Below are 24,287 nucleotides of genomic sequence, written 5' to 3'. Positions count from 1 at the left end.
ACAAACACTAGCTACTCCTTGCTAACCTTAAATTAGCCATTAGCTTCTCTTTAGGCTATCACTGACGACTATGCTAACACAATTTATTCCTTCCCTAGGACTCTTAAATCCTTTGCTAACAGCTCATCCTTTCCCAGACCTTGATCCTTTAAAGTCACAGTTAAACATCAGTATACATGAAAGTTATCACAAAGATGTATAGTATAGTGTGCCATAAAGTAGCAGGAAGAAGATGCATTGTTCCCCTCTTCCTTTAAAACTTTTATGTCGATTTCTTATTAACTTACCTGAGGCATTATTGTAACTAAATCTTGCTAAACAGTATAAATAAAGACCTGCAAAAAGATGAGGAGGAAGATTTGCACCTAACTCCGACTCCGGTGTCTTCCTCACTCCCTCTCCCCCTCTTGGAATCTCTGCACGCCGACGCCTTCCCATCTTAGGGTCCTGCCTGTGTTGCCTCCAGGCACCTCAAAAGTTGGAGCTGGTCTCCGACATCTATAGTCATTTCTAATTATCCTCTGGATTTCTACTGTGTCTGTTGTAATTTCTCCTCTATCATTTATGATTTTGTTCGAGTTTTTTTCCTCTCTGTATGCCAGGCCAGAGGTTTGTCTGTTTTTCAGAGAATCAGCTTTTGATTTCATTGCTCTTTTGGACTATGTTTTAAAATTTCTCTTCATTTATTTCTGCTTTAATTTTGTTGCCTTCTGGTGGCTTTTAGTTTATTTTTCTGGTTCCTTGAGATGGGAGATGAAGTTTATTTGGGTTCTTATTTCTTGATGTGGACCTATATCTCTATCTACTTTTCTCTCAGTAATGCTTGCCTTTGCTTTGTCCTGTATGTTCTTGAAGGCTGTGTCCTCATTATCATTCATCTTAAGGTATTTTTTCTTATTCCTTTGATTTCATCATTAACTCAGTGATATTTCAGCCGTAGTATAAGTCCATGTAACGTTCAGTTTGCATGTAATGGGGGATCACCATGCTTTCTTTTTGTAGTTGATTTTTAGTTTGATAACTTTATGGTCAGAGAAGATACTTGGTATGATTTTGATCTGCATGTATGTGCTGATGTTTGTCTTGAGAACCAGTCTGTGGTTGATCCTGGAAAATGATCCATGTGTATTAGGAAAAAATGTGTATTTGGCTTTTCAGGGGGTTCTTTAAATGTCAGGTCCAAGTGATGGGCCATTGTATCCTTGTTTATTTTTTGTTTTGTTCATCTGCCCATTGGCCTCCCACCACATTCATATTTTCTCCAGTGTCAGTTTTCAGAGATGGTGGTGACTGTCTTATGTACTTTGGCGCTCCTTCCTTTGGTGGCTATATTGATGGGTTTGTCTCTTCCTGGTGTCCTCTTGATCATTATATAGATTCCATCCCTCTCTCTTGTCACCTTTTTCTTAGCTGGAAATCGTTTTACCCGATAGAAGTATGGCTGCCCCTGCCTTCTTTTGGGGGCCATTTGCTAGTAGAAATGTTTTCTAACCTTTAACTTTCAGTCTGGAAAGTTTCTCTCTGGAACTTGGTTTTCCTGGAGGCAGCAGAAGTGGGGTTCAGTCTTCTAGTCCAACCAGCTACTTTCTTTTATTGGTGAATTTAGTTCATTAATGTTTGGGGTGATTATTGATATGTGAGGTCTATTGCTGTCATTCTGTTATTTTGTGGTTCTGTTTAATTTCTTTGTGCTCATTCCTTTGTTGGGATCTTAAAGGTCCTTCTAATACTATTTGGAGTGGGAGTTTAGTTGTAGCTAATTCTCAAGTATTTTGTTAGAGAACAAGCATTTCCTCCTTTATTATAGAAAGAGATCTCTGCAGGGTAAAGTGTTCTTGTCTGGCATTATTTTTATTGGCATTTTCTTTTGCTGACATTTTATTTTTCTCGTTCATGGAGATGGGAGATTAGGTATTCTACCTCCTTTCTGAGATTTTATCTTGTTTCATTTGGAGCATGTTCCTGTTTTTCCTCATTTTGCTTCAATTTCTATATTTATTTCTAAGTCAAAACAGTTACCTTTCTCAGTCTTGGAGTGGTCCTGTATAGGAGATGAACCTTATCTTTTTTTCTTTTTTTTAAGATTTATTTATTTATACATACAGAACCAGGATACAGGCCAGAGGTGCAGGGGCAGTGAGAGGATTCACCAGAGACAGAGTGGGGAGCAGAACAGGCCAACTGATGAAGTACACTGCTGAGGGGAGCAGCGGGCGGGTCAGGAGAGGCCTGCTGCACCATGTGGGTCACCTCTGGGGCGGGGATTGAACTCATGCTGAAGTGGCTTTAGCTTCTTAGTGCTGTGCTTTACCTCACTGTGCCACCAGGGAGGGCCTGAACTTTATCTTTTAACACTGCCTTTGCTTTTGGTTGTGTTTCGAAACTTTGTGATTGTCTAAGCAGCTTGATTTGACTTTGATAGGCCCCAGTTCTTGAGGCTGTGCCAGTACCTGCCTGTGATCCAGAGGAATGGACCTCTGTCAACACCTAGTTTCTGGCTGTTTGAAACTGGACAGCCTTTTTCAAAGTTTGCAAATATATACAGTCCAATAGGGCCTCTGTCATTCAACCTGCTGGTCTCCACAACAAATGATCTGGAGGTGACTCCTGGGTGACAGTTGAAAAAATCAGGGTTCCAAATAATAAATTCCTTCTTGGAAGGTACTGGCAGGCTGCTGCAAGGCCAAGATTAAGTACACAGTTCGGGTCTCCCTCTCTATATCCCTTGAGAACACCTCCCTAATCTCTAATTGTATGAAAACCTGAAGTCTGTCCATGAAGCTGAAGGTACAGAACAGGCAAACATGTTTTATTTCCCCCTCACCACAAAACTGGGGGTGTGTCTCTATCAGTTGGCTGTGCCCAAGGGGTGACAGTCTCTAAGACCTTCCACTCCAGTTGTTATAGTCTGGTAGGACCCAGGAACCTAAGTCCCGCCACCCTCCTCCCCTACCATACCAGGGTCAGGCAGTTAAGGGGCCTACACCTGAGGTCTTAGCTATGCTGTGAGCTAGCAGGCTGTGGCGTATGCAGGTGTCAGCAAGGCAACTGGAGGGTGAGTGAAGGTGTTGGGCCCCACTGATGACTTTGAGCGTTTGCATCTGCAGACTTAGCAGCCATTTATTCCTATCACACTAAGCAGTTGAGCAGGGGAATACTGCCTCGATGTCTACCCACACACCTGTCCTCACCAGCAAGGTAGACAGAAGTGTAAAGAAAACAGTGGCACCTGCCAGCATTTCCTCCCTGGAAGGTGTTGCAACTGACCCCTGGTACTCCTGCTCTACACTGTCGTAGGGTGGTGACTCTGTGTGTGGGTTCTATCAGAAGAACCCACATGCTCCAGAGCCCCAGGGTTACCATGTATGCATGTCCCCATTGGATTTCAAATTCATACATTTAAAGTCCTGTCTCTTTAGTGATGGTTCCAATAGTTGGGGTGTCTGATGTGGGAACCAACCCCTTGCTCCTCAAGTAGGTGCTCACTCCTTGTGATGGCCCTCCCGGTTGTGGATCACCATGCTGGGTTGGGTTCTCTGTGAACCCCCCTCCCTCTGCTGTCCTACTTATTTTGATGTTACCCTTTATTCTTTATTTTTATGGAGATGTTCAGCTGTTCAGCGGATAATTCTTTTTTTAGGGAAATTACTCCATATGTTGGTGTATCCCTGAGAAGTTAATTCAGGCGCTTCCTAGTTCAACATCTTGCCTCTGACCCAACAGGTTCTTTTTTTTTTTTTTTTTTTTAGGTTTTTTTATTTGTGCATACAGAGCTGGGGTACAGGCCAGAGGTGCAGGGGTGGTGAGAGGATTCACCAGAGACAGAGTGGGGAGCAGAACAGGCAGATCAACGAAATACATTGCTGAGGGAAGCAGCAGGTGGGTCAGGAGAGGTCTGCCCACACCATATGGGTCACCTCCAGGGCAGGGATCAAACTCATGCTGAAGTGGCTTTAGCTTCTCAGTAATGTGCTTTAACCTGCTGTGCCACCATGGAGGGCCCACAGGCTCTTGCTTAACAGAAAATTTACATTATTTTCCTCACAAGCCTTTATTTTCCTTCCACTTACCCCATAATACTTTATTCTGTGTGATACATTTTTATGCTTGTAATATTTTATTAATCTCCATAGAAAATGGTGTATGTAAATTTAAATTTATTTTGCAAAACTTCTTGTGATTATAAAAGCACTAAATGTTATGTATTCTACAGGGTTGAATAGATTATCACATTAATAATAAATTTTACTATTAAGAAGTAAAATTTCTTTGAACTGTATCTTTATATGTAGTTTAGAAAAGTAATTAAGTGGAAATGGAAAGGATTTTGTTATAGCAACATTGCTCAATCCTTAGAATACTTTGAGTTATATGCCCACAACTACATAATAATCTGTCATCAGTTTGTCTCAATAAATGTTTTATTTTAGAATCGTTTTGATTTACAGCAGTTACGAAGACAATGAGTACAGAGAGTTCCTCAGTATCCCTCACCCAGTTTCCCTGTTGTAAACACCTTGCAAAGTCTCAAACATTCATCACAGCTAAGAAAGCAGCACTGGGACATCATCACTGTTCACTACGCCTGGACATTCTGCTCCCAATGATCTATTGACTCTTAACTCAATTTGTTATTTCTTCAGTTTTGTTGAAAGCACAGAATTAGAAACATCTGACTTGTGAAGGAGTTTGTCATCCAGCCTTTCTTTTTCTTGCTTCCTGGAAAGTATCAAAACCGGCATTATTGGGACTTACCATGTAATTATTGTTTCTCTTTTGCTTGTTAAATCTGATAGCCTCCAGTTACCAAAATAGTGATAATGGTAATATATCTTTGCTAATGCCATATTTCTTGACAGAATGTTTTTTGTCTTTATCATTTGGATGGAAACCTTTGGAGATGCAGGCATAGCTCTTTTAGTTTATAAGAAATGCTCAAGGCTAGTCATAAACCTGAATGCCAATATAGTCCTATTGTTACAGCAGTCAGCGAAATTAAACATTATTTTTCAGTGTAAGTGAAAAATGTTAATATGTTAATGAACTTAAATCTAGATTTTGATAATCTTTAGGCTAAGGGAAAAGTTGAAGTCTCTCAACTAAAATTACCATCGTTCCCACTATTTTCGCTCTGCAATATATGAATGCAGAAAACCCCCCCAAACAAGCCAGAACACCCACTTCTAATACAAAATTTCATTCTCACCTATGATATGGACAAGACTGGGAAACAGGCAGCCTGCCAGCAGGGTGGTGAGCTGTGCTCGTAGGCTCCAGGAAGTGGGGGAGCAGGAGGGGCCTGCGGGTGCCTGCGTGGACACTGGCCACGGCTGTGACGGTCATTCCAGGGCAGACTGGTTTTAGGAAACAGTACACTAAGAACTTGAGGAGCTGGAAATAAATGTAGTGAAACCTATTTGTGCAACATCCCCCGTGGAGGCCTCTTGGGAGCCCCAAGGTCACACAGTTCACTCTGGTGCTGGCAAGAGGCTGGAACATGTGCTCACTACAGGGGAGGGAATTTCCAGGGGGGGGCAGGTGGACTCAACAGTCAGCCCTGTGAACATTTCTCTAAGGGCTGGAGGTGCCTTTGGTCCACATTTCCACTCTTTGAGAGCCAATGACCTTGGATAGTTTGGTTCCACCCCCTCAAATTTGAATAACGTATAACCAACTAGAAAGTGAAGGCCTTGAATTAAAAGACATTTTTACTGTGTCTGTTGAAGTTGTTACTATAAGGTAGTAGCTTGAAGTATTTTTTATTATAAAACAAGCAAAATGCAATGCAGTATTCTTCACAGCACTCTCAGACTTCCAAATAAGCCTGCAGCTCCCACTTTGAGAAATGCTGAACATGGGCTGTGATTGAATTTACTCTATTCTCTGAGTATTCCGTTAGCAATGTGCAGAATTGTGTAGTTTCTGCCTGTGTGTGAGCCTGACACCAACTGTTGTGTTTGTGCAAGAAGAAGCAGGGAGAAGTCAGCAAGGCGGCCAGCGCCGACAGCACGACCGAGGGCACGCCTGCCGACGGCTTCACGGTCCTCTCCACCAAGAGCCTCTTCCTCGGCCAGAAGGTAGGCGCACGCGCGGCCTGGCCGTGCTCACTCTCGGGCCCTGGGCGGACAAGTGTCTTCTGTGGGAAGGAGGGCCTGGGGTTCCAGGAGCCGCTCTGGCCGGTGGCTGCGGGTGGAGGGAGGGACAGCTAGGAAGAGGAGACAGAGGTGAAGACCAGGGACAAGGCTCCTGGGGGCGGGGCGGGGTGTGTTCAGGAGCATCCCGGCATGGGTGGAGACAAACCACTGGAAGTCAAACCTGGTCCTGGAACAGGAAGCACGAGCAGGCAGCCGCTTGTTCTGGGGACACTGGGTTGTTGGTAGAGGTACTTGTGGTGCACTGAGCCCCTGATGACTGCCGAAGCCAGTCATTGGTTCGCTTTAACAGAGGGCGTATGTTTTCAGCAGCCCCAGTGATGCAGCTTTGCCAGGACGCCGTGGTTTTGTAAAAGATGTTCGCTTTTGTTGAAAATAAAAATGATGCAAAGGCTTTTAAGACCTGAGAGTGAGCGTTAATATTTCTCTATGAACGCCAAAAAAGGGGTGGAGAGAAAGGGAATTACAAAAATCATTAAATACATTGCTAGATGCTATTTGATCTGCTTTGTAAATTGTGCTTAGTGTGCCACGACTTGGTTCTGAAGCTGCATCATTTTTAAACCCTGTCGATTTCGTTTTGCCTCTCAGTGACACAGTCCCCCTGCTCCTGTCCTTGAGTGCTCCTCCTTCCCCACCCCTCTCCCTGTCACTAATTGCACTCAGGCTTTCATGATTGCAATTCCTGTGGTGTTCCAGAAAGTAACCATTACAGTTTATATTTTATAACCATTATCTGTATTTTGTATGCATTTTTCAAAGGAAAAATTAAGCCGCACTAACTGTCATCTTAAGGTCTGGGGCTTTGAAAGTTTTTGCTTAAAATATTTTAAATTGATTTTAAAAATTTCAGTGCAGCAGTGAAGGCAGCCACTGGGTCTGCTTCCATACCTGTCACGCCCTTTGGGTAGCACATGAAGAAGTCATCGACCTGTCGTCCAACTTGCTTTTGTTTCAACTCAAGTGTGAAAATCCCTTGCTACTTAGACCTGTGTTGTGCCCTTTGGATCCCTAATGCAGTCAGCCAGGTCTGGGAGCCCATTTGGCAGGTAGAGCAGTTCGGTCCCTGGGTCACCCTCTCCCTCTCTCCTGACTATGGTCTCTCCCGTGTGTTCCTGCTGAGTCCTGCTGGCCACATGCAGCCAATCACAGTCTCAGTGCCTCACAGCCATTTCCCAAAAAGCCACTTACCCACACAAATATTTGCACAAATGCAGATGCCCTTCTAGATCTTTGGATCAATGTCTGGGTTCTTCTGCTTGGGGTCCCCAGAAAAGATGTGGCGAAGGCTGCAGACATCTTTCTAGCTCTTCTGTGAGGCTGAGCACTTGGCAACCAAACAAAATCTTCTCCATTTTGGGTATCTCAGGCCCAGGCCCCATAGGAGCACACATACCCAGAGGTACAAATCCAGTTAGAACTGACTATCCCACTCAGGGCTGAAGAAGGGAAGTCCAAAAGATTATAGAGGAATACTGACATTCTGTAACGATTTACAGACGCATCACCTAGTATCAAGAACTAGAGGAAAGTGGAAGAAGTATGCTTGGCAGTGAAACCGATGTGCCTGTTTGGTTTCTTAATTCTTGGAGGGATAATCTGAAATGACTGGTTGACTAGAACCCAGTGTGGAATGGTGAGCTGTATGCGCAGGGGTGGTGTGTAGAGACCTGCCCACCACTTGCTTCCTCTTCACTGGCCCCACAGTGCAGCTTCCTGAGCCAAGACTCACATCCTGGACCAAGCAGCCTCAGTTCAAGCCCTGCAGACCTCCTTTAGCAGCATAAATGGCATCTTCCCAAATGTAGGTTTACCACTGAAGCAGGATAAAGTCAGCCTGACCACCAGCGTAGGAAACCCAGGTGCCAGTCACCCTCCCCTCTGGCGCCCCACACCCCCGCTGTGCAGGGAGGGTGAGTGCTTACAATAGGGAACAGTATCGTGAGCCTTACTTTCGGCTCTCGATTGGCTGTTACTGGCAGGGCAGGTCATGGTAGAGAGTGCCTAAGAGACAGGACTCAAAACTGACACTTGACGATTTTTACACAAAGCACATTTTCAAATGTTTTCATTACCGACTTTAATTTTGACTTAGATTTTAGGAAATGTTTCTAAATGGGTACTTTTAAATGATGACAGTGAGGTACCCTCTGTTCTCAGGACCTGTTTCTCCATCTGTGATGATGAAACCGAGTGCCTGAATATTGCCAGCTAGCTGGGCTGGGGAAAGGTGATACTGTGCTGGCCAGCCCGGAGCAGCATGGTTGCTAAGCTACTCACAGGAGCAGCCGCCAGGGCTTAGCAGCCTGGGACCTAATCGTTGTTGATGATGTATTTCACATAACGAAGTCCCAAGAGTAATTGCTCTCATTACTGTGTGATTTTACCCAACCTTCACACACGTGGTTGAGTTGTTTTCCAAAAGAAAACAGTGCTGTGAATTGCAGTCACCTAAATGTTTTTGTTTTGTGGTTCAATGGCGATTCAAGGCTTCTTTTCAGAGATTTAAAAATCCCTTGGCTTGATTTCCAATAGCATTTCCATAAACCTTGCTCAGTGGGAGGAAACAATTTCATTTTCCTTGGAGGCTCAGTATTTTCTGAAGCAGCAGGAAGATGGTGCAAGGAGGGATGGGTGTGCCTCCCCAGCCATCAAAACTATGGGTTTCTCCCCTGATCCTACGCCTCCCCCAGGGGCTGGGAGAACAGCAGGGAGGGAAAGGCCATCACTTCCTACTCAGTGACTGACAGTGGCACTTGAGGAAATGGATGAGGCCGAGAAGAGGGACTCAGCTCCTGAGCCTCAGCAGAGCCCACCCGTGTCCTCGTGGCTGTGCACCATATTCCAGCCTGAAACCAGCCAGGGTCACCATAAGCTTGGGCCTCCGAGGACTTTGGGCCAGGACATGTGCTGACTGGTAGCACAGCAGATAGGGCAAACCCTTCTCTTCACCCAGAGGCAAGGGCAGGAGTGGCCTGCCCCTGTAGCATGGCCACAGGGACAACGTGGTTCTCCACGAGGAGTTGAACAACAGATTTATGAAAGACGTCCCCTTGCCATCCTCCGTAGCTGAGGTGGACTTTGAGGATTGGACAAGAATTGCATTTTATGTAACTCAAACAAGGAAGAGAGATCAGCAACTCTTCTTCCTTCCTTGTCTTTTAGGAAATAAGATACCAAAAGTTGACAATTATAGGCTGAATTTAGCATGCTCAAATAATATTTAATAATCACTTTTCTTTACTAAAAGTGAATTTATGATTATACTATACATACAAACAAAAAAGCCTTGTACAATTTCCTGCAGCCAAGTAGGTCATGCCAGGGAAGCCTGGAGGTCTGTCCAGTAGCTCGCAGCGCCGGCAGCCTCCCTGTCTCTGGCAGGCTGCCTCCTGACCCGCCCTAAGAGGTGGCTGCCAGCCTGCCTTGCAGGAAGGCCAGGTGGGCTCCATGCCACTGCGGGTCTGAGCCAGGCTGAAGCTGCGTGCCTCAGCCCTGCACCTCTGTTAGCCCTGCTTTAAGGGAGGCTCAGTTCATCTCAGCCTCAGCTCAGGATGTTTGGTGCTCAGTTCCAGCTCTACATGCCAGCAGAAACCTGGGCACCATTTTAGGCATGTTGGCGGCCTAATCCTCCACTTGGGGTGGACAAGACAGAGGAGGAGGCAGCCCACCTGGGTCCCTTTAAGGAGTTTATTCTCTAGCTCAAACCCTGACCAGACAACAAAGGGTAGCAGGGGCGGGTGTAACCACTGGAGGGAGAGTTGGGGAGTGTCTCCTCAAGCCAAGCAGGCTGAGGATTATCAGGCCCCATGGGGGAAGCGATTTGAAAGGACCCTGGCTGTAGTTTACTCCCAGGGCCATATCAAGCAGGACCCCCTTCTGCACTCTAGCCTTGGGTCATGCTCTACAGATACTTTTTCCCCCATTCTATGTGGTTTAACCCTTAAATTTTCACCCTTCCTAAGGAAGAGACATAGAAGTACTTACCTTATGTAAGTACTGAGATCATTAATCATTCTTTTGCATCCCAAAAAATCACCTAAATTTGGGGATTTTCAGCTCCCCCAAAATCTGTTTTCTGTGGCCCACAACTGTCTGTGCTGGGACAGTTAGGAGCTAACTAGGGACAGCCACACGTCTGCCTGACTGAAAAGCTCCTGGACCTGTCTGACGAGACCTGGGCTAGGCTACCAGACCTCCTAGGGCTGGGTATCCTGAAGGTCTATTCCTGTGTGTTTACTGGACAGTGGCATCATTTCAGACATGCACACAACATGGCCCAGTTGCATACATGCCATTGGGTTTCTTCTGCCTTGGGCAGCCACTCACCATCTCACTCACTGCTGGCTCCACCCCCAGGCACAGCCTGTCTGAGCCAAGCTGGTCACTCAGTTGTCTTTCCAAAATACCTTAAGCATTTGTTGTGTCCCCACCCCATAGTCCTAAACATACAGCCCCCCTCCCCGCCAGAAAACAGAATAAAAACTTCGTAGTCAAGAGGACTTTTTGTAAATACATATACTCTATGTATTTAATAGCAGCACAATTGCTGCTTGACTCGGCTCCTCTGAGGACCCCACTGAGACCAGCGCTCAGCAGAGTGGAACTGGGAAGCCACTCTTCCAGCCCAGCCCGTCCTCAGAGGTGGGTCCGTGAAACAGCCCCTGATGAGCTCAATTCTAGCTGTCGCGGCTCCGTGAGGAGTCTGCCTCCCAGGGGGCTGCCTGTGGTCAGAAGGGAAGGCCAGGCGGAGGCCGAGCGAGCAGGCGGGGCGTCTGCCCCACACTCCCTGCAGCAGAGCCTGACAGGCTGCCCAGTGAGGCCAAGCCTGCACGGCGCCGGTTCTCTCCCAGAGGCAGGCAGGCTCCTGGGGTTTTCTGGAAGTTTGGATCAGAGTCTGGAAATAGCTGATTTTCCAATAATGCATCTCTGAAACAGATCCATCTGTGTCATTGGAAAAAAGTGTGTGGATTTAAAAAATTTAGATATCTGTAGTTTTTAAACAAAAAAGGAATCTCATAGATTGTCTTATGAGTATACTCACCCATCCCATACCAGGTGGTGTGTTTTTCTTCTTCCCCCAATAAGTTCCTGCTCCTTCAGAGTGGGGGACTTTTTTGTTGTTGTGGGGGGGAAGACTTTCAAACCACATTTTGAGTTTTCATCAACAGCATCTGCCTTGAAGTCAGATGCAGTGCGTACATGATGTCCTAATCAGGCCGTTTCCCTTGCCCCAAACACTGACTGGTCAACTTGAGACACTAGTCTGTGCCCACCAACACCCTCCTCTGGGCATGGCAGGTAGAGCCCTGGCCTGGTGCTTGTCTCTTTTTGCCTCTCTTGCCTTGACATCTGGTGTCTCAGCTTCTGAGAGCTTAGCAGTGTGAGGTTACCCACATGTGCTTCCTCCATAGGGATGTGGCGACTCCTGTATCAGCCTGTAGCACTGGAAACCTTTGCCCAGAAAGTTCAAGTAGAGGAAACTTGTCCTTTGTGTCTCTTTGAATCTAACTAAAGATGAGGCCCACTGCTGTATGGCAGGGCCTAGCCAGAGTCCTGAAGAACAGTTTTATTTCTATAACTGCGCTTTCACAAAGGGTGACTTAGTCCAAGTAGGCCCCATTTTCGAGATCAGAAATGTTTCTTTTTCTGATGCTTAGAGTGTGTCAGGTTTTTGTTTGGTGTCCAACAAAATGTTTGGCCCCAGGAGGTCAGAGACTGGAGCTCAGTTGCCAAGAGCCTCCCTCCCACTGTCTGCAGTAGCCCACCTGGGGCGCTCTCCTGAAGAAAGGCTGCCACTGGCTGGCCCCTAGGGCTGCAGGGCCTCCCCACCTGGGTCACGGTGGTGCTGGGCACCAGCTCCTCAGGCTGCTAGATGATGCTCTTTCCTGCTGCTCTCTGGAATCCGACAGTGAAGAATGGGGATCTCCACAGAGATGGAGTGTTGTGTGGTCCCCTTTGCTATGGGCACTTCTTCCTAAAAGCAGGAAGGGGAAGTGGACCCAGGACTGAGGCCCTAGGGCAGCCCATTCCCTGCCCCCACCGACAGCCGTGTCCAGAATTTAGGGTGCCATATGACTGAAGGCCCGTGTGGCAGTGTATTAACAGTGGGGGAGGAGGCCATTTATGGGGTCTTCACACAGGGCCAGTTGGTTGGGCATTGCTAAAATGTAGGGAAGACACTCAACTCATTGAATGACAGAGTGAGGCCGACAACAGTTGAAAGGACACATTGTTTTGCCCAGAGAATTACTGTTTCTCTCCCTGGTTTTTTCCAGAACTTCAGCATTCTATGACTGACAGGCAGGTAAAATCAGATGTTACTCAGTAACAGATTATTTTCACTCCTTGCAACCCCAGGGAGGGAAGCCAGCCAGCCAGCCAGTAGTCAGTGGCATGAGGACCCATGGACACATGGGGGAGGATGCCAGGCCACTGGAGGTTGGCTCAAACAGCAGAACTCGCTCATCCCGACACTCAGAGAAGGGGAACACCCACAGGCCCCACCCCCAGCCCAGTAATGCATCCTGACAGCTGCTTTACTTTGCTGCTCAGATCAGTTCTTGTAAAGGGAAGTCATTTTTCCAGTCCAGTGTGGCATATGCTTGCCTTTTGGCCCAAGCATCACCCAGCAGTTCTGAAGCCTCAGTCTAGCTGAGGTTTGGCATCCCAAGCGGCATTTGAGTCTTGTCTGAAATGGACTCATTTTAGCCAACGACGCCACAATCCCCCTTTGTGCCCACTGCCCTTTATCTATGTCCCATGGCTCACTTCTCTGTGACTTCCCAGCTGTCCTGTTATTTCCCACCTCATGCTTTTCTTTTCAGCTGAACCTTATTCACAGTGAAATCAGTAATTTAGCCGGCTTTGAGGTGGAGGCCATAATCAATCCTACCAATGCTGACATTGACCTTAAAGATGACCTAGGTAATTGGGGATGGGGTTTGGCACCGCCAGCTGTCAGATGAAAAGTTATGGAACCCAGAATTTAGGCTCTTCATCTTCTGAAACTTAAGATGGTTAAGCCAAATTCCCAAATCCAAGATGATGACCTCATGCGCAGAGACCAAACGTCTGCCTACCCCATGCCATTCCAAATGGGAAATAATCTGTTTCATTGGCGTGATTGGCCACTTCTCCTTGTTTGTAATGCACTGCCGTTTAAATTCTCTTCCATAACAATTAAACTGACTGCTGGTTACTTGGGGGGGAATTTTTTTCAATGTGTTTTTTTAAAATTTGTTTTTAGAACTGAAAAATCTCAGGTAACTACAAAATGATAGTTTCTCCATTTAGGCCTTCATTAGAAATTACTTGAAAAGGGAGGGGATGAAGCTGCATCAATCTGCCATTAAACTGTCTTTAATGGACCAGCAAATTGGTTTTTCCCAAATTCACCACCACCTGTCACTTCAATTTTGTTTATACAGTTGAAAACAGCACATAACTGAGTACCTACTATGTGAATCATTTGGCTAGAGGGTGATGTTAAACAGAAGGGCAGAATGTCATTCTGAGCACGTTCCTGCAGAGGAGAAGTCTGCCCCTGCCTCGCAAGCCGTATGTCTCCCCGCCCCGGGGGACGGCCAGGGTGAGCATCGAGGTGGTCTCAGGTTCCCAGTCTGTGCCTTCCTCTTCGCAGAGAGGAACCACAATAGAGGCTCCTGTCCTTGTAGGTGTGAGCCTTTGCCAGTGCGACCAGGCGGCACAGGCGCCCAGCAAGGCAGCCTGGTGTCCGATGCTCACCCAGTTGCTCATGTGCCGGCTGTTCTCATCTTCGTTGGCCCAGGGCAGAAGCGCTCACTCCAGCATCCAGGCCCGGCCCATGACTGGGAACAACACGGGGTGAGAAGAGGGGGACCGAGACTCAATAATGCCCTGGTAGAACTTGTTTTCCCACTAGTTTATACAGAGACGTTATTTACAAACAAGCAAACAAAACCCAACAACCACAATCTAGAAAAAGCAGGACTCTTACCCAAAGTACATCTTCTATGTAAGCAATATAGCAGTAAGAGTGGCTAGAATAAGAGGTGGGCCTGGGAAAGCGCTTTCTGCGCACCGAGGAGGGGAATTAAAGGCACGCCTCTGCTCATGACCTGCTCATTTTCAGGAGATGGCCCCCAAGGGAGACCGAATGATGACTATCACAAGAATGAAAATCAAAGCTGTATATTCAGTGCTGCCAACAAAATGGAGAAACTGGTTGTTTTGGTTGGCCTGATAGTCCACATTTTCTTTAAAAACAGATGCCATGTTTTAGTAGCCTTCTCAGTGGGGTGCCAGTTTTACAGGCGTTTGCGAAGTGAAATGGGCATTCGTTGTTTCGTTATTTCTTTTAACCTTTGGAAATGATCTCATGTGTGTTTCTCTTTTTTTTTTTTTTTTTGGACTTGTCATTCAAATGTTTAATTTAAACATGTCACGTTTAATATTCCTCCTCCTCCTCCTCCTCCTCTCCTCACCCCCACCCACATGTGCGCACACTCCGTGGACTGATTGCCCCTTGGGCTCAAATACTGGAATCGACCAGGTAGGCCAGCCCTGCCATTGGGGCGCTAGTGAATGTGCCTGTGCGTGGGTCTCGGTCCAACACAGTTGATATACATTTGTTTACCTGTTATAGTTGCAAGTTGTACAGGCTGACATTGCCTCGATCGACAGTGATGCTGTCGTTCACCCGACAAACACTGACTTCTACACCGGTGGTGAAGTAGGTAATGCCTAGCCGGGTGCTGCCGAGTGTGTGTGTGCATGGTCAGTCGGCCGCCGCAGACAGCTTGATCCTTGACAGCTATGCAGGGCTGCATTCATTTCACACTTCCAGCTGTCCTGACCTTCCCAAGGTCTCCCGTCCCCAGGTGGTGACGTGAGCAATACTGCTAGCTGTCAGCCAGGGCGCATCCTGCAGCTCCCAGTTGGGCACACTTCTGGTTTGGAATCTGGTTCATTCTGCATTATTTCTTCGTTTGCTTCATGAGGCACAGCTTTGTTGGAGACTGGGTTCCCACATGATGGCAGGGGGTGGGGGCTAGACTGATGGGCTAAGTGGTATCCGAGACCACTTCCAGGCCTTCTGTGGACCAGACGCAGGATGTCTGCTCGTAGGTCTCTGCCTCCAGAACATCTCTGTCAGAAGCCTGTCCATCCTGGAAATGGCCTTATGATCTCACTGCATAGGGAAATTCTTTGGGAATTTTCTCTCTTCCACCCAGAAGGTGTCCTGTTCCCTGGCAGCTGACTTGACTTGAAAGTGTTAGTTGGCTTTTGATGTTAGGTAGCTGAGCATGTGGGCAAGGCAGAGAGAATTCTCAGGTGCCTAGGCTACGCCTCTAGACTTGAGCAAGAGTGACAGGTAGGGCCCTGCCTGAAGAACAGGCTGAGGCACTTACATGGCAGAGAGGCATCCAGGTGTGATGGCAGGAAAAAAAAAAGCCAAACATGTTTGAAGCACTGTGGGAGCTTGAGGCTTGAGTCCTAGCCCTGCCATGTACTGGTGGTGGGACTGGGCAGTCACTGAACTCCCTGTTGCCTCAGTTTCCCTACTTGAAATTACATTGAGTAATGGAAGCAGAGCACGTTGCGGTGCGTGGCTCATGGCTGGGGCTTATTGTATGGTCTTAATCTCATGTGTGTCTATGATTTTTGCCCTGGAGGTGCTGGTCCCAAGAGCAGCATCTTGAGTGTAGATTCAAAAACTAACATTCCAAGAGAATGGAGTCATTCCCAACCAGTGCAGGAGTGAAGTGTCTTGAGGGGTGAGACCATCAGTGTGTGCCTAGTGTCCTGGACACTGGCAGTGTTAACAGTCTGACTGCCCAGCTGTGTTCACTGTCACTAGCAACCTGTTGTCACAGGCTGCCCAGCCACTGCAGCTTGAACTAATTGCTCCCCTGTGCATTTTTGGATATAGGACATAGAAAGTGGGTAGAAAATGGATCTGCCAGGCTTGCAGGACAAAATGAAATCGGGCTGTTGGCAATTAAGATAAGCTCCCCTTTCACAAGATTTTGAAGGTGTTTAAGAACTTCTAAGTCGTACCATTTAAGAGAGCGCTCTGTTCTTAACCAAGTGAAAACATGATGGAAGGGAAGTATTTCTTTGAAGAAACATAGTCAAGTAGCTAAGGGGTTATCGTTCTGCCAGTAGTGACTAAGACGTTGTTCATCCTGGCAGCCAAGACTCAAATGAAATGATGAGACTGCCTGGGCTAAGTATCTTCCCCAGACCCAAGGAGAGGAGAGAGCCGAGCCGGCTCAGCCTGGTGCGTCTTGCCAGGAGGTAGGTCTGGAGGCTCTGAGAGGAGGCGGCAGGCAGCTGAGGAGTGACGTCAGAGCTAACCATGTCCTCCCAGGCGTGCCCAGTCCTACACTGGACGGGCCCTGGTCTCGCTAGATTAGTGACAGTGCTGCTATTTTTCCCTCTGACCTGTTTGCCCTCAACCCACTGACGGACATGATTAATCTTGGTGACTATGAGTTGGGTCTCTGGCTCATTCCCAGAACCTCGCTCACTCACGCTGCCACAGCTGAAAAAAATCTCAGTGGATCCAAACACCCCAACTAGCTGAGGAGCAAAGACTGTGCCAGAACCAGAACCCAGGTCTTCCAAAGCAGCCCTCCGCGCTCCTTCTGCCCGGTGAACCAGTCCAAGCTAGTACTGACCCCAGACAGCTCTTACAATACCAAAACGATGATGAACCAGATTTGCACATGGTGTCAATTGGTTCCAGCTCCCACTTTGCGAGAGGGGAGAAGAGGAAGCTAGGACATAATCACTGCATTTCTCCTATTTGGTGTAAATTCCTGAGTCCCGAGACTGCTGGAAGAAGGAATGCGAGTGCAGGAATGCTTAGCCCCAGTGATTAACTTTTACCCATCCGAAGTTCTTTCTAACAGTGAAATAGACCACAGGCTTAGCCTGACATTTGTCCAAGCCTAAATTTTCGCTTAGGCTGTTTTGAACACTGATACTTATGCCTGCTTTCTAAGCATGAAATAATGTCCTTGTTCTCATGGGAGTAACACATGTTTATGCTTGGGGGCAAATAAGCCAATTGCTTTACTATTAACCCTGAAGTTAAGCCTAAAAGCAAGAGTCTTACATTGAGTGTTGACAATACAGCCGACATGGGCCTGTTTCTTGTTAAAAAGTACATGTGTGTCTACATGAACATGTGCATACAAGTGTGTGTGGAGGCCCAGTCCTGACTGGGCCGGTTGCCTGCAACCTTAAGGTTCAGTTTTTAAGTTGGGGAAATGCGTTCAGTGTGACATGCAAATTTCACTTAAGTAAAACAAAATCATAAAATTTTAAAGTAAACACTCTTCCTAAGATTATTATTGATGTGTAATTATACATACTAAGTATAAATCAGCCCATTTTCTTAGGAAATACTTTCTATTTTAGAAAGGAGTTGTAATGTTAATATAATACTAATTCCCCTTGACCTTTCAAGTTTCCCATTTTTCCCTCAGGAGTAGATTTGATAGAGAATGAGGACTGAAAACAGTTTTGCCTGGAGCATGCTTCTCTCCCTGAAGCTGGAGAATGGGTTACAGTGCAGTGAGCATAGTGTGGGGTGCGGCCCAGAGCCCTGCAGATCCATTTTTCTCCACGTAAACCTGTTTCAGGTGAACCTGCATTCAGGTCTCACCTGGGTTGGAGCCTCCAGGCCTCCACTTTCTGCACTTTCTGGGGGGTGGAACTGAGTCAGGATCCCCTGAGCCTAGCCTGGCCCGGCCTGGCCCCCTCTCAAGCCCATCAGCTGCTTTCTTTGATGCTGAGTTCTCACCCAAGTCCACGGCTGATGGAGCAGCAGGGCAGCATCTCTGGAGTGGATATGTTCTCCCTCCTGCCACCTGTCTGTTAAAGCCTGCCTGGCTGCTTTCCAAGACAGGCAGAGGAATGGGGGCATGCTTCAGGGGCCAGTGAGGAGGGATGCTGGGCCCGCCAAAAGTACCCTCAGATGGTCCTTCTCAAAGCCAGGTCTTATCTCAACCGGCACTTCCTTGGGGTTACATTCATTTATGCACCCGGGACTTCTTCCATTGGGGTGACTCACAGGCACTGTCTCCCACTAGCTGTGATTCTGTCTTATTTGTGACAGTGCCCAGACTGTCTGCTTTTTCTTCCAGATAGTTTCTGGGCTTAGCTGACCCCTCTAGAACCAAGGGAGGCAGGTTTCTCTGAGATAACCAGACCTAGTCATTACCAGTGACTCCAAAGAGAATTTGGGCTGGTGCCTCCCACTGCACCTGACCGACCCAGACTATGCCAGGTGCACCTTGAATTTTCCAAGACAAACGGTGAATCTTAAGGGGAGTATTTTATCCTCTGCGAGGAAAAGTACTTTAAAATATGCAAAACTGAAGAATCAGAGCTTAAGGAAGACAGACCCCATTTTGGTTAAACTTTAAAGGATGCTGTTGTCGCTGAGATGTTTGACCCAAACTTGTTAAGTGGTATTAATCTTGTTTGGGATCTTGACTTCCAGGTTACCCCAAATCAGAAAACACAATGCTCCTCCCCCCACCCCATGGTGTTTGTTTTAAATCTGCTCCTGGAGAGTTAATCTTTCTTCTGGAGCTTTTTACATAGTACTAGCTCATCTTTAAGCTCTGCTTCTGATGTTGCTCTCCTTTATCTAAGATGATTAGGAATCATTAGTGTGATTACGGAAATACTGTCATACTGTCTGAGGCCTTTTTTTTTTTTTTTTTTTTTGTATTTGCATATGACACCAGAGCTGCAAAATAGGAACAAAGCCTGGTAAAACTGCTGGTCCAAAGGTGGACAGATCTGAACACTTTCTCCTGGGCCTGCTGCCAAGAGCTAGCTGCTTGATGGGAACATGGTATGCTTCTTCTAAAACCTCCTTATTTGGGGGTTCCCCTAGAGAAAAGAAAATTCAGGGGCGGCATCCGCCTTGAAAGCCAGCACCATCTGGTTTCTCATGCTGATGAAAAGCAGAGGACAGGCATGCCTGCAAAGCACAGGCAATGCTCCTCGCGCGTCGCTGGCCCCGTCCAGGACGCCCTGAGTCACCCGTCACTAAGGGGCAGCACAGACAGCTCGGCAGAGCCAGAGCGATAACCAACCGGTGAGGAGTCCCTTCTAAATTTCACTTTTCTGACTCAGCCAAGGCTTAGTTCCTATTTTGCAATGGTATGGAAATTTAGCTGGTGAGATCATTTGAAGTACGTAATCACCTGACATGCTAAGTGTCTGTGTGTGCCCCAAGACACAAAATGGCAGTCTGACCTTGCGCTGTCCTTGTCTAGGGAACACGCTGGAGAAGAAAGGTGGCAAGGAGTTTGTGGAAGCTGTTCTGGAACTCCGGAAAAAGAACGGGCCCTTGGAAGTAGCTGGAGGTGAGAGGTCGGGCTTGAGGAGCTGATATGAGTAGCCCGTGCGGTACTGGGGGAATGATTTTATGAGGTGGCTTAGAAGTCAGAGGCCAATGGCAAGGCAGATGTATCTCAGAGGTGCAGGTAAGTCTATTCATTTGTTGGGGGAACTGCCTTCCCATTTTTTATTCCTAGAAATGCATTTTGAATGTTTTGAGGATAGACCTCAAATTTGAAGGCATTAAAGAAACCAGATTTGGCAAATTTAAGACTTGAGAATTAAAGATAATGATAGAGTTTTCTGTAGCACTGTTAAGAGAGATGCAAGTTAATAATTTTCTTTCAACCACATGTGCTTTTATTGGAAAAAATGTACAGTTTATCATTTGCAAATTATACCTTCCCAGATAAGGGAAGGAGTAAGTGATTGTCCATCTTCCTCCCTGGAACTGCTGCCAGCACATTCAGATCTGGACCTTCTTTTCCCCGGTTACTTGTCTGGTGATTCTGCTCTTATTTAGTATTAGGGAGTTTCCTAATTTTGCATTTCCCAAGAGGTCAGCGGCTCCATGAGGGGGTCACCTCCTAAGCTGCGTTCTTGGGGTACTTGTTGAAAATCAGATTCCATCTCCCCCAGGAACAGATATGCACGTGTGTCACCTTGGGGCTCACGGGAGGCAAGCTGTCACTCTCGCTGGGTTTCGGGCATCATCCTGCTCGCCCCTAGACTCCATGGACTTTGGCCACCAGGATCTGTCACTTCCGCAGTCCCCTCCCTCAGGCTTCTCAGCAGCACCCCGGCCACCGGGCCCAGAGAGATTTCGGAGTCTCTTGAGGCAACATCCCCTGTGATACTACAGAACGCAGGACCCCAAGTCCACTCATTTGGTTTGGCATCCCGAGATGCCATCACGGTGGGGTGAGTTGGTTGTTCCCAGGGGTACTCACTCTTTAGGAAGGTCTCTCTTGTGGACCCAGTCCAGTCCCACACCTCCCCGCATGTGTCAGTGAGCAGCAGCAAGAGTCACTGCAACACTATAAATAGTGGTGTGGCATAACCACCCAGGCCCTGGAGGTGAGGCTGGTGCTCCTGTGTAGCAGACAGCAAAGCCCCTGCCACTTACCTTTGTGCTCCTACTTTCTAACACCACCTGGGCATTGCATCTCTGGGGACAGGAATCCTGGCCAACTTGTTAAATTTGCTGCTGAGTAGAAGACCCAACACTGACAAGTAGTAAATGCTGAGAGCAGACTTAGCCAGGCCCAGCTCTCTGTGGAGCTGTCTAGTTGGAAAAACAAGACTCCTTCCTAGAAAAAAGAATATTTCCGTCAGAACTAAACAGGAGCTGTTAGAAGAGGCAACAGAGACGCCAGTCGGGTTGCTTAGCCGCTCATTAAAAGGGGTGGCTTTCCTAATAGGTTGGTCCTGAACTGTGTCTGGGAGATTTATAGAGACATCATAATTATCTGCACATGAATCCACTTGAGGAGAGGAGGTAGGAGACCCCAAAGGCAATTAACTTGAGGCAGCTAACATTCTGACACATCTGGATGGTTGAGGTGGTATGACTACTGCCTTCTGGGAGCAGAGCTGGCTATAATACTGGCTGAAGTCTCTGGGGGTGCCGCTGCATCCCAGCACCACCCTTCAAGGGGTGAGACCTGGCATCCCCCTGAGAGAAGGTTCAGCAAGCATGTTCCAGCTCACTCTTAGGCTGGAAGCCCAGCCCAGCAGACAGCTACCGCTGTGTCTCCCTGGACAGAGCTGGTGCAGAGTCCGGGGAGACACGCTCCATGGTCCCGGGAGGTGGGTCTGGTGGCATCCTACACCAAGTGGTTTCAGAGAGGGAGAACTCACTTTTTATTTTACCCCCTTCAGCTGCTGTCAGTGCAGGCCACGGCCTGCCCGCCAAGTTTGTGATCCACTGTAACAGTCCAGTGTGGGGTGTGGACAAGTGTGAGGAACTTCTGGAAAAGACGGTGAAGAACTGCCTGGCCTTGGCAGATGATAAGAAGCTGAAGTCCATCGCGTTTCCATCCATCGGCAGTGGCAGGTAGGACTCACGGCCTGCTGGCACACTAGCTGTGGGTACATTGGGCCCGTACCTGGGGAAAGTACAGAGTTGACACACAAGCTCTGCTCTCGTCCAGAAGGCTGGAAGCATGAGGCAGGGCAGAGTGCAAGTGTTCAGCCATGAGGAGGGGGAGCTCAGGAACCACAGGGCACTTTGGCTGAAACAGCAGGTGTCTTCAGACTGGGTAGACCCAGGACACAGGCAGCTACCGTGCTGTAGGCTGGCCCTGTGGCATCATGCGATCCTTCTAGAGACTCGTGATTTACACCCTGAGAAGGAAGACCCTTTTCGGAGCTCCTTCCATTTCCAAGACAACCCTAAGACTATCTGGGGGTTACGGTGCCCGTTGACAGACCAGGAGCTGTGGACCCCCAAGACAGAACTGCCCTTCAGAGCCACAGGTGCCCCCTTACCTCAGTGACGGGACACTCAGAAGCAGGTTTTGGGGACAGAGCTATAATGCAGCTAAGTCTGGTGGCAGACTTCGTGTCCCCCTCAGGATTCGTGCTGGTGGGCCCAGTGCAAGTGTGGTCTCCTCCTGTGATGAGCGGCCTTGCCTCCTTTGAGTGCTCTGTGCTGTTTCATGCACAAAAGGAAGCTGGAGAACCAAAGCAGTATCAGGGCTGTGAGGCGGGACCCGAGGCTCGGCCAGCACCCTACTTCACCATGCAGTGCAAGAGAGCTACTGCGTCCACATCACTTCAAAACTCAACAAACTTTAAATGAAAACCCAAAGAGCAGCTCATGCTTCTGGGGCTGGGGACCATGGTACAGGAGCAACTCCAGAGCAGTTTTTACAAAAGGGGGCTTGGTCTCAGCGGAGGGACCAGCTCCTACCCCTCCCGCAGAGGTGACCTCCGCTAAATGCACCACCTCTCTGGCACAGGCCTGCTTATCAGTGAGCAGGGCTTCGGGCGGCCTTGCCCACAGCCGGGCCTCGGGTCTGTTAATTAGCGCTCGGACCCTCTTTGATCTACTCTGATGAAAGCTGCTTCCGCAGAGAGAAGCAATAGGAGCCTTTATTGGAGGTAATAATTTCACGCTCTTTCCTATGGCTCTTGGGAAATTTTTAATTGAAGCATAAAAGTAATTCCTTTAAAAAGAGCATCTGTTATTACCAACTTATTTACATTTTTCATGAGTAAGAAGTTTTAAAAAATAATCATTTGGAAGCTTTCAAGGCAGCGGCGTGCCCAGGGCAAGCACATGTGCACAACCCCACATCTGCCAGACAGACCTCACCCCGAAGACCCACGCAACAGCTGCCTTCTTTCCTGAGTAAAGAACGGGATCACACCAGAGACGGCCAGTAAATCTCAGTGGGTTTTTAGAAGGGGAAGTAAAGCCGCTTGTTTGTGGCATCCAATGTCTCCAGCGTAAAACTCATGTTAGAATTAATATAAATGCAAATGTGTTGGCAAAGAGCTGTGGTTGCCTTTTCACTCGGCCACGGCTCTGTATCTTGGCACGTGGAGAGTGACCACAGGCCCCGTGAGCCCAGCTGAAAGGCCACTGGAGGTGAGCGAGGCCCCGGGGTATAACCCCAGCCTGGGGCAACCACCCATGGCATCTGGACATCCTGCCTTTGGGCATTTGGCCACAGTATTTATGATGGCCCCAGCCCCCGGCTCTGTTTGGCATTAGGCGGCTACCCCACCCCAGAGGCGTGTTCAAGGGAATAGCTAGCTGGAGGCTTTGATTAGACTCTGCCTAGAGAGTTTAAATTTATACTCTTAAAAGGAAAGCCTCCCTTTCAGGCATAGTCCCTGGCACTGTGCTAACCCTGTACCTGCATTCGCTCACAAGCCCAAGGGGAGCACCACAAACACACTGAAGCCCAGAGGGGTCAGGTCACTCACCTGAGGACACAGCTGGTACCTGTGGAGCCTGAGCCAGGTCCTTCCCTTCAGCTCTGCTGAGTGCGTGGAACTAAGCCTGCTGGTAAGGGGTACCCACCTCTTCCGCTGTGTGCAGGATCACCACAGTGCCTGCACACACTTCACTTGATGGGCTTCTGGGGAATCTTGGAAGTCCCTGACTGGTACAGCAGCCTGCTGTCCCTAATTATGGGCATTAGAACAGAAACTAAGTTAAGACAATGATTCATTAATCTAATAACAAAGGCAAGAGACTGGGTATTTTAGCTTTGCTCCTCTAGCGCCCTGCTCTATGTTTAGGGGCCAAAGTCTGTGGGGGCGGTATTGAGTGCTGGTGAATCAATCCTCCCTTTCTGAGTTTCACCTTGGAGCCCAGTGCTCTCAGTTCAGGCCTCTGCTGGCCTGGTCCTCTTGGGCTCACATGTCTTATGGCTAATACTACTTCAATTAAGCAGTTACTCAATGCCATGTGGGAAAGTGGAAAGGTCCAGGGGTGGAACATAAGGGAAATCAGATTCACACAGGGCTGGCGGCCATTTCGTCCACATCGCCCAAGCCTGCCCCCACCTCCCTTACAGTGCAGAGGGCTAGGTAGACTGGCCCGGGCTCAGGCTGGCTCTTGTCTCAGATTCCTCTTGGGATGCTTGCTTGATCCCTAGAGAAACGGAAACCCCTCTGGGTGGTCGCCTCTGTGGGCCTAGAATCTCTGCCATCCAGACAGGAAGGAGGACGAGCAGCAGTGTAAATAGCCCTCAGTCACCATGAGCAGGCTGACCCAAGAGGGAGTGGACAGATGGCCCACTGGGGCATCTTGCAAGAGCTCAGGGAAACTGA

At 48.0% G+C, this 24,287-nt stretch overlaps 1 protein-coding gene across 5 annotated transcripts in view; it reads left to right on the top strand.

Moving 5' to 3' along the window:
• LOC101631133 (core histone macro-H2A.1) overlaps window positions 1–24,287 on the top strand; it is a 77,886-nt gene that overhangs the window by 49,831 nt on the left and 3,768 nt on the right. For 3 of the 5 annotated variants that reach the window (XM_012727860.1, XM_004686739.2, XM_012727859.1), the window contains exons 5-8: window positions 5,967–6,077; window positions 12,980–13,079; window positions 19,436–19,525; window positions 21,381–21,555. In XM_012727860.1, the coding sequence (XP_012583314.1) occupies window positions 5,967–6,077; window positions 12,980–13,079; window positions 19,436–19,525; window positions 21,381–21,555 (476 nt within the window). Of the gene's footprint in view, window positions 1–5,966; window positions 6,078–12,979; window positions 13,080–14,778; window positions 14,870–19,435; window positions 19,526–21,380; window positions 21,578–24,287 lie in introns of those variants that run through there. The other 2 variants (XM_004686741.2, XM_012727861.1) reach the window with 2 other exon arrangements.

This window comes from Condylura cristata, unplaced genomic scaffold, assembly GCF_000260355.1.
Source record: "Condylura cristata isolate star-nosed mole 26May11 unplaced genomic scaffold, ConCri1.0 scaffold00021, whole genome shotgun sequence".
NCBI classification, from domain to species: Eukaryota; Metazoa; Chordata; class Mammalia; order Eulipotyphla; family Talpidae; genus Condylura; species Condylura cristata.
Note: the sequence above shows the minus strand (reverse complement) of the source record. Positions and strands in the feature narration are given on the sequence as shown.